Here is a 14457-nt window from a genome sequence, read left to right as displayed (position 1 = left end):
TCACTACTTCATTCTTTTTTATAGCTGAATAATATTCCATTGCATGGATAGACCACAATTTGTTTATCCGTTCGTCAGATGATGGACATATGGGTTGTTTCTACATTTTGGCTATTATGAATGATGTTGCTATGAGCATTCATATGCAAGTTTTTGTGTGAATGTGTTTTCAATTCTCTTGGGTATACACCTAAGAGTGGAATTGCTGGGTAATATGGTAATTCTATGTTTAGCTTTTTGAGGAACCACCAAACTGTTTTCCATAGTGGCTGCACCATTTTACATTTTACCAGCAATGTATGAGGGTTGCAATTTGTCTACATCCTCTTTAACAACTTTTAAAATTAATTACTTTTTAAAATTGTGGTGAAATATATACAAAGTTTACCATTTTAACTATTTTTAAGTGTACAGATCAGTGGCATTACATACATTCACATTGTTGTGCAACTATCGTCATCATCCATCTCCAGAACCTTTCCGTCTACAAAATGGAAACTCTCCCCATGAAACACTAACTCCCTATTCCCCCTGCCCCATCCCCTGGTGACTGCCATTCCACTTTCTGTCTGTGTGGATTTGACTACTCTAGGTACCTCATGTGAAATGTTTAAATTCCTTTCTTATTTCCTTTTATGTATATTCTATAGCTATTTTCTATGTGGTTACCATGGGAATTACATTTAACATCCTAAAGTTATAACATTCTAATTTGAGTTTATACCAGCTTAACTTCAATATCATATAAAAACTACTCCTATCCAGCCCCATCCCCACTCCTTTTCAAAGGATTCTTTTTTTTTTTAAAGATTTTATTTTTCCTTTTTTCTCCAAAGCCCCCCGGTACATAGCTGCATATTTTTAGTTGTGGTTCCTTCTAGTTGTGTCATGTGGGATGCTGCCTCAGCATGGCCTGATGAGCGGTGCCATGTCTGCGCCCAGGATCCGAACCAGTGAAACCCTTGGCCACCGAAGCAGAGTGCACGAACTTAATCACTTGGCCACGGGGCTGGCCCCCCACTCCCTTTCAGTTATTGAAGTAACAATACATTTTTATTTTTTATGTATTGTGACTCCAGAAACATTGACTAATAATTGTTTTTTTAATGCACCGCTTTCTTAAATCATGTAGAAAACAAAAAATGGAGTTACAGACCAACATTACAACAATACTGGCTTTCATAATTGTCCATGTATGTACCTTTGTGAGAGATCTTTATTATTTTGATCTTTATGTCCTGATATGGTCAATGTCCCCTATATATTATTAAATGAAACAAGTAAGTTGGAAAAGATAATGCATAGTATCATTCCACTTGCATTTTAAAAGATTATATCTAGGGGTCAGCCCTGTGACATAGTGGTTGGGTTCAGTGTGTTCTGCTTCAGCAGCCTGGGTTTGTGGGCCCCAATCCCAGGTGCAGACCTGCACCACTCATCAGCCATGCTGTGGTGGCAACCCACATGAAAAATAGAGGAAGACTGGCACAGATGTTGTCTCAGGGGTAATCTTCCTCAAGCCAAAAAAAAAGAGATTATATCTGGAAAGTATGGAAGGATTATACACAAACTGTAACAATAGTTTTGGGGAGTAGAGAAGTATCTTTACTTTCTACCTCTCTTTTTCCCACTGAGTGCATATTTATTGTATCATTTTAAAATACATGTATTTAAAAGAAAAATTTCAAGGCAGATCGGATTAAAAAGAGGAGAATAGAGGCTCCCCAGTGTTTTTGCATGAGTTGTCAGTTGAAGTTGCAGGGCAATTAATGATTGATAGAAGAACCAAACGTATAAATATTTTGCATTTCAAATAACTGTCATATAGAAAAGAAGTCTTCTGCTTTACTGCATTATTTTTATAGAACATTGGTTATAGCAAGGAAAACAAAATAATACTCATGTTTACCGTCTGTTGAGATGTGGTAATAGCCATTGATGACAATAATGCTTCTTTTAAGTGATATTTGTTCTAATAGAAATTTACCTACTATATGTAACAGGTGAGCAAAAGCTTGGAATATCACCCAAGGTTTGATAACATCTGTTTATCCCATTTTAGTAGAGGGATATATATTCCAGAAGAACATCTATGCCTGGGAGTCTCTGGGGATAGGGAAGTATGTGACAGCCCTTGCCATCTTGGGACCTGTGTACATTATCCTGCTTTTCCTCATTGAAACCAATGTCTTGTGGGAACTGAAAGCCAGGTTTTCTGGCTTCTACAAGAAGGGAAAATTGGTGAGTGGATCAGAGTGTAACTCTCTAAGGACAGGTCAAAGGGTTGGTTCCATAGGTTTCTTCCTGTGGTCTGTAGTGGCCTGATTCTCAGCATCCGAGAGAGCCCATAGACCATCTAATCTATCCTGAAGGCAGAGAGGTGACAGTTCATGCCCAGGACCCCCAGGGACCTGGTGGATGAGGGAGGAAGATTTTCGGCTTGGTTCCTGTGGCTCTGGTCAGCCGAGTATAAATAAGACCCTAGGTTTCCTAAATCCAGTCCCCTTTCTAGAACACCTCTTCCCTATAGTCATCCAGGAGCCAAATAGGAGAAAGATCTGTTCTGTCCGTTCTTGGTCTGAATATCTTCCAGAACTGAGGCCCCCCAAGGAAACTCTGTAGAAACTGACATTTGTTATACCTTGGCATCCCCAGGCTTCAAGTCTTTTAATTTTCCTCAAAAGCCAATGCCTTGTGAAGTTTCCATATCTACCATATCATGGTCAAGTCAATATGCATTCAGTCTTGAATACCTATAGTTGCCACTGAGAAAGGGGTGGTAGGTCAGCTGGGGCACTTTCAAGGCCTTCCCAGGGAGAACCCAGTCCCTGTGGTTCCCTCTGTCTCTCTCTCCTACCCTCGCAAAAGCAGTCACAATTTCCATCCTTGTCTCGGGAAAGCAGGTAGCGTTGCACAGTGAAGTTGCAGTGCCTGGAGACCAAGATGTGGAAGAGGAGGCGAAAATGATTGAGACTTATTTGGAAAAGTTGTGTGAGAAGAACCCACTGGTTCTTAAAGAAGTGTCAAAGGTAAAGTCAGATGTGGCTTAAAAAGCAAAGACCATTACTCTTGTGGGCCCTTTGCATAAGGAAGCAGCCAGCAGAGGGCTCCAGGCTCTGCCTGCTGGCTTGGAGTGCTGGCAAAGGACTCAGGTGAGCTTCAGTGGAGACAGACTCAGGAGGTTTCCTCTGTGGATGAGTCACATCTTAATCTGTCTGTAGGCCCAAAGACAGAAGCGGGCGCCTCAGCCCTCCATTGTCTTTTCTGGGATCCCCTGTAAGACAAGAGGGTTTGGGATAGGAGGGGCACCAAAACCATGAACCCCAGGAAGCAAGGAAGCCTCGAAGGTTGGACGTGACTGGTTGAATCTCTCTCGGATCTAGAAGACAGTTTGTGGAGGAGTTGAGGTGGGGGAAAATGCTCCAAAAGCTCAAACAAACCTGGTTAGTCTCCTTGAGCCCCAGCCAGAATTTTTTGAGAGACTCTTCAAACATCCAGGAACTTTGTAGCATTTTCTCCAAGTCTATTAGTCTTATTCTTTGTTTCCCTATAGTTACTGGTGGTTAAAAAAACCAACAGCAACTCAGGAAACATCAAAGGGGTTTTGTTTGCTTCAAGGACAGAAGGGAAGAGACTTATCTTAGAAAACTAGTTGCTCAGTTTGCAGAGACAGAAGGAGGAGAGAAAACCTCACTCACCCTGCTGGAAGCAGCACCTGGAGGAGAAAGCAAATCCAAGCCTAGGTCCATCAGAGCCCCTGGGCCCTGAAGGCCACTGGGACCTGTGCCAGAACCTGTGTGTGGGGAGCACAGGGTAGCTCTTGATTGCTGACTCCAGGCCTCCTCACTGTGTGTCTTCTGTCTTGGGTATCTCAGGTCTATGCCAAGAAGGTGCCCCCACTGGCTGTGAACAAGATATCCTTCACTGTTCAAGCAGAGGAATGCTTTGGCCTTCTTGGCCTCAATGGAGCTGGGAAAACTTCCCTTTTCAAAATGCTTACAGGAGAAGAGCCCATCACCTCTGGGGACGCTTTTGTCAAGGGCCTCAACCTCAGCTCTCACTTGGGGAAGGTAGGGTGTGACCTAGGACAAAGGAGGCGCCACCCTGGGGATAGGGTGGGTGTGTTGGGAAGAGAGGGCACTGAAATACACCTGGGGGTGTTACATCGGCTTGGGGTAAAAGAACTGGAATGGACCTGATCTTTGAAAATTCCACGTATCAGGTTCATCTGTGACTCCCAAATCCATAGCTCCTTCCCAGACCTCTTCTCTGAGCTCCAGAGCATATGTTGAGCTGCTTACTCAACGTTGCCTCTTGAATGTCCTACAGGTACCTGAAACTCAATGGAACCCCAAAGCCATCAGCTGTCCCCAAACCCCCAACCTCTTCCTCCCCGTCTCCCTGTGCTTGCTGGGGGAGGGAGGAGCACACATCCACTGCTGTCCAAGGCACCACCCAAGACATCTAGTCAACAACCATAGTCCATGGACGCTCCCTCCCAGATAGCCCAGGAATCTGTTCTTCCCAGCTCTGTTCCCACTGTAGTCACCCTAGCTGAGGCTGTTCCTAATTTTCAGAGCTTATCTTCTTGCCATCTCTGCAGCATTTCATAATGCTGATCTTTCCCTCCTTCAAGCTCTAGCCTTCCTTTGCTTACTTCTACAGCTTCCCCTCTTCTGGCTCTTTTCTGTCGCAAACACTTCTTCTCAGACTCCTGTGGTAGATCTTCTTCATCTAGCCCATTAGACTGTGGTGTTCTTCAGGGCTGCAACTGAGCCCACCATCTTTCTTATGTACGCACACTATCCTTGCCTGAGCTTGTTCGTTACTCCAAGTCCCATTATCTTCTGTTTACTGATGTCTCCCCAGTAGCTACGTCCCCAGCTCAACCCCAGTCCTGTGCTTCAGACCTGCATATACATACCTTCTAGATGGCTTCACTCAGACATCTCCTATTTTAAATTGAACTTCTTATGTATCCCTCAAACCTGACCTTCCTGGAGTCTCTACTTCAATTACTGGCAGCACTAACTCAATGAAACAATTTCTGGACACCTGATACGTGCCAACAATTGTGTGAGGCCTAGTGATTCTCATTTGCAAGGAGCTCATGATCCTGTGAATGAGCCATTGCCATGCAGTGAGGAAAGTGTAATAACAGAGGTTGTGGTCAGTATACAGCAGATTCAATGAAAGGCATATGAAGAGACCACACTACAGAGGCATAAGCAAAGTTGTACTATTTGCAGCACAAACCGTACTATTGCCAATAAGTTTATCAAACAAGCTTCAATGTCCATGAGTGAAATAATGTTCAGAGAGAAAGCACAAGAATCTACACAGGCTAGTTCCAACCTCTTAATTACCATTTTCTACGATCTTTTGGTATACATAGCTTGGTTGAACAGTTATAACCAATATAAGCCTCTTCAGGCTATGAAACACTTACTGTTAATTTAATTTTTTATTATTTAAAAAATTATGGACAAGCATCCTAGTAATGGCAAATTAAGTGACTCTGGCACTCTTCCTAGTGATAATAACTAGAAAAATTTTTTAAACCAATTTTTAAAGACTCTCTTTGAAGACTTCAGAGAGCTAACAAGATAGTGAAGACTTATGAGCCAGGAGGTTGGAGGGACAGGCTCAGGGAGGTGACCAATTCAAGCCTGGGTGGCTGAGAGCTGAGTGTTGCTCTTGATGCTGAAATGACAGGCACTGGAGTTCAGGGTGAGCGCCCTGGGCAGGGGGATGCCTGGCAAATGCATCCTTTCTTTGAGTTGGGACTCTTAAGGGCTGTACCACAGGGATGAACTATACTTACACAAGCTCATACAAAGATTGCAAAACAGGTTGGACTCATATCAGTCCCTAAAATGGAACTGATGTGATCCTAAATCGCTAATGCTTCCAGGCACCTGGCAGAAGCAAATGTAAATCTTCTCTGGTGGAAGATGATATCATCCTAGGCCTCAAATGATTTCTACAAACAGTTTTGCAAAATTTGCACCCCCCCCCGCCCAAATAATTTAGAATGAATTGTGGAGAGTCTAAAGGGCATAAAATACATAAAGTGAGGTAAGAAATATTGTGGTATACCTTCAAGACAGCCCTTAGTAATTTACCCACGTCTTAGTATTCACACCCTTGAGTAGTCCCCTCCCATATTGTACGAAAGTTGGTCTGTGTGACCAACAGAATACTGTAGAAGAGATGGTATGTCACTTCTGAGATTGGGTTATAAAAGACACTGCAGCTTCTGTTTTGGGTACAATCTCTCCCTCGCATCACTCACTCTGGGAGAAGCTCACTGCCATGTCAGGAAGATACTCAGGCAGCCCTGTGGAGGGGCCCATGTGGTGAGAACAGTCAGCGAGTACCTGAGGCCCGCCGACAACTGCGTGAGTGAGCTTGGGAGCAGATCCTCCAGCCTGCAAAGACTTCAGGACCAGCTGAGAGGTTAGGAGCAACCTCATGAGAAACCCTGGCCGGGACCACCCAGCTAAGCTGCTCCCAGATTCCTGATCTGACCCCGAGAAAGCATGAAACAATAAATTACAGCTAAATTTTGGAGCAATTTGTTATGCAGCAATATTTAACTAATTGGATACAGAGGATACTGTGAGAAGGTTTAATATATATATAATTGAAGTCCCAGAGGAAAAGAGACAAATATGAAGCAAAGCAGTATTTGAAAAGTTAATGGCTTCCTGCACAGCAAAGGAAACCATCAACAAAATGAAAAGGGAACCTAACAATTGGGAGAAGATATTTGCAAACCAAAAATCAGATAAGGGGTTAATATCCAAACTATACAAAGAACTCATACAGCTCAACAACAAAAAAACTAACAACCCAATTTAAAAATGGGCAAAAGATCTGAACAGAGATTTCTCCAAAGAACATATACAGATGACCAACAGGCATATGAAAAGATGCTCAACATCATTAGTTATCAGGGAAATGCAAATCAAAACTAAAATGAGGTATCACCTCACTCCGGTCAGAATGGCTATAATTAACAAGACAGGAAACAACAAATGTTGGAGAGGATGTGGAGAGTTGGGAATCCTTGTACACTGCTGGTGGGAGTGCAAACTGGTGCAGCCACTATGGAAAGCAGTATGGAGTTTCCTTAGAAAATTAAGAATAGATCTACCATATGATCCAGCTATTCCACTGCTGGGTATTTATCCAAAGAACTTGATAACGCAAAGGCATAAAGATACCTGCACCCCTATGTTCATTGCAGCATTATACACAATAGCCAAGACTTGGAAGCAACCTAGGTGCCCATCGAGGGACGAATGGATAAAGAAGATGTGGTATTTATATGCTATGGAATACTACTCAGCCATAAGAAATGATGAAATACGGCCATTTGTGACAACATGGATGGACCTTGAGGGTATTTTGCTGAGTGAAATAAGTCAGAGGGAGAAAGTAAAACACTGTATGATCTCGCTCATAAGTAGAAGATAAAAACAATGACAATCAAACACATAACCGTGGAGAATGGATTGGTGGTTACCACATGGGGGGGGGGGCAGGGCAAAAGGGGTGATTAGGCTCACATGTGAGGGGATGGGGATGGGCTATAATTAGTCTTTGGGTGGTGAACATGGTGTAATCTACACAGAATTCGGAATATATTATGATGTACATCCAAAAGCTATATAATGTTATAATCTAATGTTACTGCAATTTAAAAATTAATTAATTAATTAATTAAATTTAATCTACCATACAGAGTTTACAAAAGAGATCACTATTGCTCCTGGCCAGGCAGAGGACTTACCAAATACATCACAATAATCGAAAACACTTAAAGGCCACCTGCAAATAAAATCAACTTAAAATGAAAAAAAAACCCGAAAATTAATAGCCATAACTTTCCCAAATTTGTGAAAGACATTGAATTACAAATAAATAAAGCCCCATTAACCCTAAGCAGGATAAATTAAAAGAATTAAATCCCTTAGAACATTGTAGTAAAACTGCTGAAAAATAAACCAAAAAGAAAATCTTAAAAGGACCCACTTTCAAAGGAGCAACAATTAGACTTTCAGCTTACTTCTTAACAGAAACATGAAAGGCCAAAAGACAATAGAATGACACATCACAAGTGGTATAAGAGATAACAACCAACCTAGAATAATGTATCCAGTAAAACTATACTGTAAAAAGAAGGTATGAAAAAAGAGACATTTTTCAGATAAACAAAAACTGGGAGAATTGATCGCAAGCAGATGTGCATGAAAAGAAATAATAAAGAGTAATCCTCAGGCAGAAGGAAAATTATCCCTGATGGAAGCTCAAAGATGTGGAAAGAAATGAAGAGCAATATAAAGGTAAATGTGTGAGTTTTGACTAAACAAAGCTATAGCAATAATGTCTTGTGAGGTTTAAAGTACTTATAAAATTAAAATACACAACAATAATGGTTTTAAGTCAGGAGTGGGTAAATGAAGTTAAGGTATTTTAAGGTCCTCACCTTGCTCATGCAGAAAGTAAAATTCCAGTTAATACTATACATTGCTAACTCAAAGATGCATGTTTTAGTCTCTAAGGGAACAACCGAAAGAATTGGAGGAGGGAGAGATATATATACCTTTTAGGCCAATAGAGGGAGACAACAGAAAAATGAAAAAAATAATCAATGTGACATAAAACAAGAAGTGAGAGAGAAAAAGAAACATAGAACATATGGGACAAATAGATGAATAAGATGGTAGACTTGGGGGCCGGCCCAGTGGTGCAGTGATTAAGTTCGCACATTTCGCTTCTCGGTGGCCCGGGGTTTGCCAGTTCGGATCCCAGGTGCGGACTTGGCATGGCTTGGCAAACGCCATGCTGTGGTAGGCATCCTGCACATAAAGTAGAGGAAGATGGACATGGATGTTAGCTCAGGGCTAGTCTTCCTCAGCAAAAAAAGGAGGATTGGCAGTAGTTAGCTCAGAGTTAATCTTCCTCAAAAAAAAAGAGATGGTAGATTCAAATCCAAGTATATCAGTAATTAAATTAAATATAAATGTACTAAAGAGTCCAATTAAAAGATTAAGATTATCAGAGAAGATACTCAAAAGATTAAACATAGAGTTACCAAATGACTCAGCAGTTCCACTCCTAGGTGTATACCCAAGAGAATTGAAAACCTACTTTCACACAAAAACTTGTACATGAATGTTCATGGCAGCATTATTCATAATAGCCAAAAGGTGGAAACAACCCAAATATTCATCAACAAATGAAAGGATAAACAAAATGTGATCTGTCCATACAATGGAACATTATTCAGCCATAAAAAGGAATGAAGTACTGATACATGACACAACATGATGGACCTCAAAAACATTATGCTAAGTGGAAGATGCCAGTCACAAAAGGCCACATATTACATGATTCCATTTATATGAAATATCCAGAATAGGCAGACAGGAAGTAGACTAGCAGTTGCCAGGGGCTGGGAGTATTGGGGGAAATGGGAAGTAACTGTTAATAGATACAGCATTTCTTTTGAGGGTGATAAAATGTTCTAAAATTGATTGTGACGATGGATCTACCATTTCGAATTTGCTAAAAAACATTGAATTGTACACATTCAATGGGTGAATGTGGTAAATTTGTCAACTGTATCTCAATAAAGCTGTGATAAAAAGGAAGGAATGAATGAACAAATGAATGAAAGAAAAGAAAAGAAAAAAGAGGACAAGAGCAAATGGTCCTGGGCAGATCTTCCATCAGCCTTATTGTCATCAGTCATCCATCCAACAGATGTTTACCGAGGCTTACATGGAAGAAAGTATTAATCTATTCCATAGACTCAGATGATAAGAAATGTTACATTTCTTTATATTATTTAAAATCAAACAATATCCACCTGCAAGGCCCTTATCCTGCCCAGGCTGGCAAGAAATTGGATTTCAGTCTTCCTGAAACCCATCTGCACATTATCTCCCAGCAGTCTGTGAAAATTCATAGTTAGAAATACGGAATTTAAATATAGTTAACTCTGCTCCTCTGTTTCTCTGTTTTCTCCTAGAAATCTCACATGAGTTAGTCTCATTAGAAAACTCTAACAAAACTGCATCCTTGTTCTCTCTCTCTTTGTGAGATTTCTGCTCACCACCATTTGTCTGTATGAGTATTTTTAAGCATTCTTTCGTATTTTCTAAAATACATTCTTATCAGAATCTGCTGACATGCCAAGAATCAGCAGTGATTTCTGAGAGTCCACATGCATTTCTGTCAGAGTCACTCACTGCCTCAGAATTATTTGGCTCTACTGTGGGGCCATCATTGGTCCGTGGTGCCACTATGTGCTAAACAGGGCTCCTTGGCCATCCTAGATGAGTCCTCATGGCAAAAGATTTACTCCAAACTCAGGCGTGTAAGAAATGTCACATTTCTTCATTTTCGTTGAGTCAAATTACAACATTTTCAAGCCTTCTATCCAAAAATTGGTTCAAGAAATAGGAAACCTATACAGACCAAAAGTGGAGATAAAATTGAAATAATGGTCAAAGATCTACTCCTTCTTGAAAGAGTCTAGGCTGAAAGGGATTGATGGCCAAGTCTACCAACCACCACCAAAAAGATAATTTCCTTCTCGTATAACCCCTTCAGGAGCATAGGAGAGAAGATGGAGTGTTACCCAACTCATAAGTGATAGTAAAACCAGTCAAGGACAGTACCCGAAATGAGCCAGAGGCCAGTTTCATGTAGGAACATAAGTACCCTAAATAAGACTTTAACATTACAACTTCAGCAGTATACTGAAAGAGTAAAAATTATGATCAAGTCAGGTTTAACCCAGAAATGTAAGTAAGGTTCAACAGTAGAAAATCCACCAAAATAAATCACTACCTTAAGAGATGAAAGGAAAAAAATATTTACCAATGGATGCTGAAAGACCATTTGATAAAAACTCAGTATCCACTCATGATTTAAAAAAACTTTTTAGCAAACTGGAAATAGAAGAAACATTAGGTTAAAATCACTTGATAAAGGCAGTCTACCAGAAATCATCATATTTAATAGTGAAATATTTGAAGCATCTTTATGCAAGTCATCTGTGTTTTTCTTCTCACCAGTTCCCTCTGGCCTGGTGACATCTGTCTTCAGGGGAAGCCCCAGTCTGGGAATCCAAAGCCATGCCCTTAATTGTGTGATGTCCCTGCAAACGTTCTTCTCTAAGCAGACACTCCAAGTGGTTTTCCGGTTTGCACCCTCTCTCCAGATGGTGGAACCCAGAGCTGTCCAGCTGCTTCAATGGAGAGGAGGAAAAGGGAAGGAAGAACATTGATTATTTTTAAAAAATGGTCCCCTACCATCTCCATCATCCACCCTAGGGGAGCACTTGAACATGGGCACAAACCAGGGTGCTTTGCTACAATTTGATAATGGCGAAAATTTGGAAAAAACTCATATGTGCCCGAACAGCTAAGTAAAATCTAGAAACTGTCCCTGGATGACTAAGTAGCAGTTAAATTGAGTTGGAGTAGGTCTCTATTTACTGACCAAGGAAGATCTTTAAGACATAATGTTGTGTTAGAAAAACAAGTTGCAGAAAAGTAGATACAGTATGATACTATCTGGCAAAAACAACCCAAAATTGGTTCTCTCTGAGGAGCAAGAAAAGTCTTTAGGTGGGGGCCAGCCCAGTGGCTGAGTGGTTAAGTTCACGTGCTCTGCTTTGGCGGCCCAGGGTTTTGCTGGTTCAGATCCTGGGCACAGACATGGCACCACTCATCGAGCCATGCTGAGGCAGCGTCCCACGTAACAGAGCCAGAAGGACCTATAACTAGAATATACAACTATGTACTGGAGGGGCTTTGGGGAGAAGAAGGAGGAGGAGGAGAAGGAGGAGAAGGAGAGGAAAGGAAGGGGAGGGGGAGGGGGAAAGGGAAAAGGAAGAAGAAGAAGAAGAAGAAGAAGAAAAAGATTGGCAACAGATGTTAGCTCAGGTGCCAATCTTAAAAAAAAAAAAGTAACATTAAAAAAATAAAAGTCTGGAGGTGCACACCAACCTGACCACACTGGGCCTGGGGCAGGCCCCTGATGAGAGATTCCAGTAACCTTTGTATGACTATTTTACAAAGAATATCTATTCCTGGATTACAGGTCTCATGGAAAATATTTTTAAACAGGAAAAAAATAAAGCATCTTCTATTGACTGGACACTTGGAAGGTGACAAGAGGTAGGGAGGTGCTGGGCACTGAGGTTTCTTGCTAGGCAGGCAGGAGGAAGGGTGCCAAGTAAGTGCTCCAGCCCCATGTACACCCTTTCACAGACACCACCAGCAAGCGCCATATCCCAGGCTCCCTAATGTCGCTGTCGTCCCACTCACCCCCACAGCACGTCTGTTCACATGGCAAATGTGGGTATGCACAGAGCAAAGGCAGGAGCCTGGGCTGGGGCAAGGCCAGAGCAGGTGTCTGAGCCCCTGCCCAGTTGGTAGTTTTCCTTCTGATGTGCCTCCCTCTCTGGCTGTGTTCCAACCCCAGGTGCGGCAGCATGTCGGCTACTGCCCCCAGTTTGATTCCCTGCTGGGCTACATGACGGGCCGGGAGATGTTGATTATGTATGCCCGGCTCCGGGGCATCCCTGAGCACCACATCAGTGCCTATGTGGAGCAAATTCTTGATGACTTACTCATGTACATGTATGCGAATAAGCTGGTGAAGACCTACAGGTGAGATGTGGGGCTCCCTTGGCCCTTCCACCTCCAGTAGTAGGAGTGTGCTGACACTTCTCAGTGCTGGGGTGTTGGGCAAGGCCCCTCAGCTATGGACTTGGGGTAGCTGTGCCGTCCGTGCCACTGAGTGGAAAAGTAGGGAGGTGGCCTCGCTGCCCCATAAGAATGGGTCAATGGCCTAGGCTGCCCTGAGGTACTGCTTCCTTCTGGTCCTGGGCAGTTATGTGGCTGAGGACAAGCAGAGGGCACCACAAGGTTTATTGTCCTGGCAGAGTAAGGACAAACCTTTCTTTCTGCCACTTCACAAAGGGCTTCTGATTTTTGGTAGGCCTGAATTTGAAGCACACATTACCTTTTCCTGCTGTGTCTGAGACATTTGAGCTGCTGCTGTTCTGCTCAGAAGCCTGGGAGTATTCCTGTCTTATGTTGCTAGTGATAGTAACCCAACTCCAATTAGCTTAAACAAAGCGAAACCACACGTTGCTGGAGTCCCAGGACTCCCCTCGAGTGGTGCACAGTGCCCCTTGGAGGTTTGCGCCAGTACCCCGCTCCCAGGATTGGGCAGTCCGAGGTGCCCAAGGGTCAGATGATGCTGTGCTTTGCTCTTACTTCTCTGTTGACTGCAGTTTCAAGGAAGTTTTTGTGTTTCCTTGCATCTTTTTATATTATTAAGATTATGATAGTTTACAACCTTGTGAAATTTTTTCCTTGCATCTTTTGAAGATTAAATGAGTCAACATTTGCAAAGTTTAGAACAGCGCCTTGCACATTGTAAATGCTATGCGGTCGTTAAAAGAAAGTTAGCTAAAATGATCCTGTGCCCTTATCCCCAACACCCACAGGAGCCCTCAAAGAAGGCTCAGTGAACATGTACTCGCCCTGAACTGATCCCTGGGTCCAGCAGAATGGTTTATATGCTGATTGGACAGCCAAGTCACAATGTCCCCCTGGGGGACTATGGTGGGCCATGTTACTAAAAGCACCACCAGGGGGGATGGAACACTTTCTGAACAGAGAACAAAAAGTGGGGAAGGGTTGGACTATTGGAGATTGACAATTGCTATTCACCCTGACATTTTCTCCCTCTGCCCGCAGTGGTGGCAACAAGCGGAAGCTGAGCACTGGCATTGCCCTGCTTGGAGAGCCTGCGGTCATCTTCCTGGATGAGCCATCCACTGGCATGGACCCTGTGGCCCGGCGCCTGCTCTGGGGCGCTGTGGCAAGAGCCCGCAAGTCTGGCAAGGCCATTGTCATCACCTCCCATAGGTAGAACCGGGGTCTCTGTAGGTCAGTGGAAGAGCTGAGATGAGGCTGTGGGAGGGGTGGGCTAGGAGGGGCTACTTGGACAGAAGACCTGTCAGCAGCTGGTGCAGAGTCTGTGAGGAGAGTCCCCAGGCTCTGCCATGTGGGCTACACTCTGAGCTCGGGAGTCGGGAAAAGCCTGATTTGGGCATCAACACCCTCCCATCTGCACGGGGCTTTGCCATGGAAGGCAGGCATCAGCATCCCCCAGCCCTGTGTCAGGCCAGCACCCTCTCTCCCCAGCATGGAGGAATGTGAGGCCTTGTGCACCCGGCTGGCCATCATGGCACAGGGTCAGTTCAAGTGCCTGGGCAGCCCGCAGCATCTCAAGAGCAAGTTTGGCAGCGGCTATGCCCTGCGGGCCAAGGTCCAGAGTGATGGGCAGCAGAAGGCGCTGGATGAATTCAAGGCATTTGTGGACCTGACCTTCCCAGGTGTGTGATGCTGAGCAGAGGGT

The 14457-nt window shown here is 43.2% G+C and overlaps 1 protein-coding gene across 31 annotated transcripts in view; it reads left to right on the top strand.

Moving 5' to 3' along the window:
• The window catches only part of LOC103541579 (ATP-binding cassette sub-family A member 17-like), a 113008-nt gene that overhangs the window by 97517 nt on the left and 1034 nt on the right, over window positions 1-14457 (top strand). For 17 of the 31 annotated variants that reach the window (XM_070568697.1, XM_070568689.1, XM_070568703.1 and 14 more), the window contains 6 exons: window positions 2063-2241; window positions 2904-3029; window positions 3876-4070; window positions 12508-12695; window positions 13794-13964; window positions 14244-14434. In XM_070568697.1, the coding sequence (XP_070424798.1) occupies window positions 2063-2241; window positions 2904-3029; window positions 3876-4070; window positions 12508-12695; window positions 13794-13964; window positions 14244-14434 (1050 nt within the window). Of the gene's footprint in view, window positions 1-2062; window positions 2242-2900; window positions 3030-3875; window positions 4071-12507; window positions 12696-13793; window positions 13965-14243; window positions 14435-14457 lie in introns of all 31 variants that reach the window. The other 14 variants (XM_070568700.1, XM_070568690.1, XM_070568710.1 and 11 more) reach the window with 1 other exon arrangement.

Source organism: Equus przewalskii, chromosome 12, assembly GCF_037783145.1.
Source record: "Equus przewalskii isolate Varuska chromosome 12, EquPr2, whole genome shotgun sequence".
NCBI lineage: Eukaryota > Metazoa > Chordata > Mammalia > Perissodactyla > Equidae > Equus > Equus przewalskii.
This window is presented reverse-complemented; position numbering and strand designations above follow the sequence as displayed.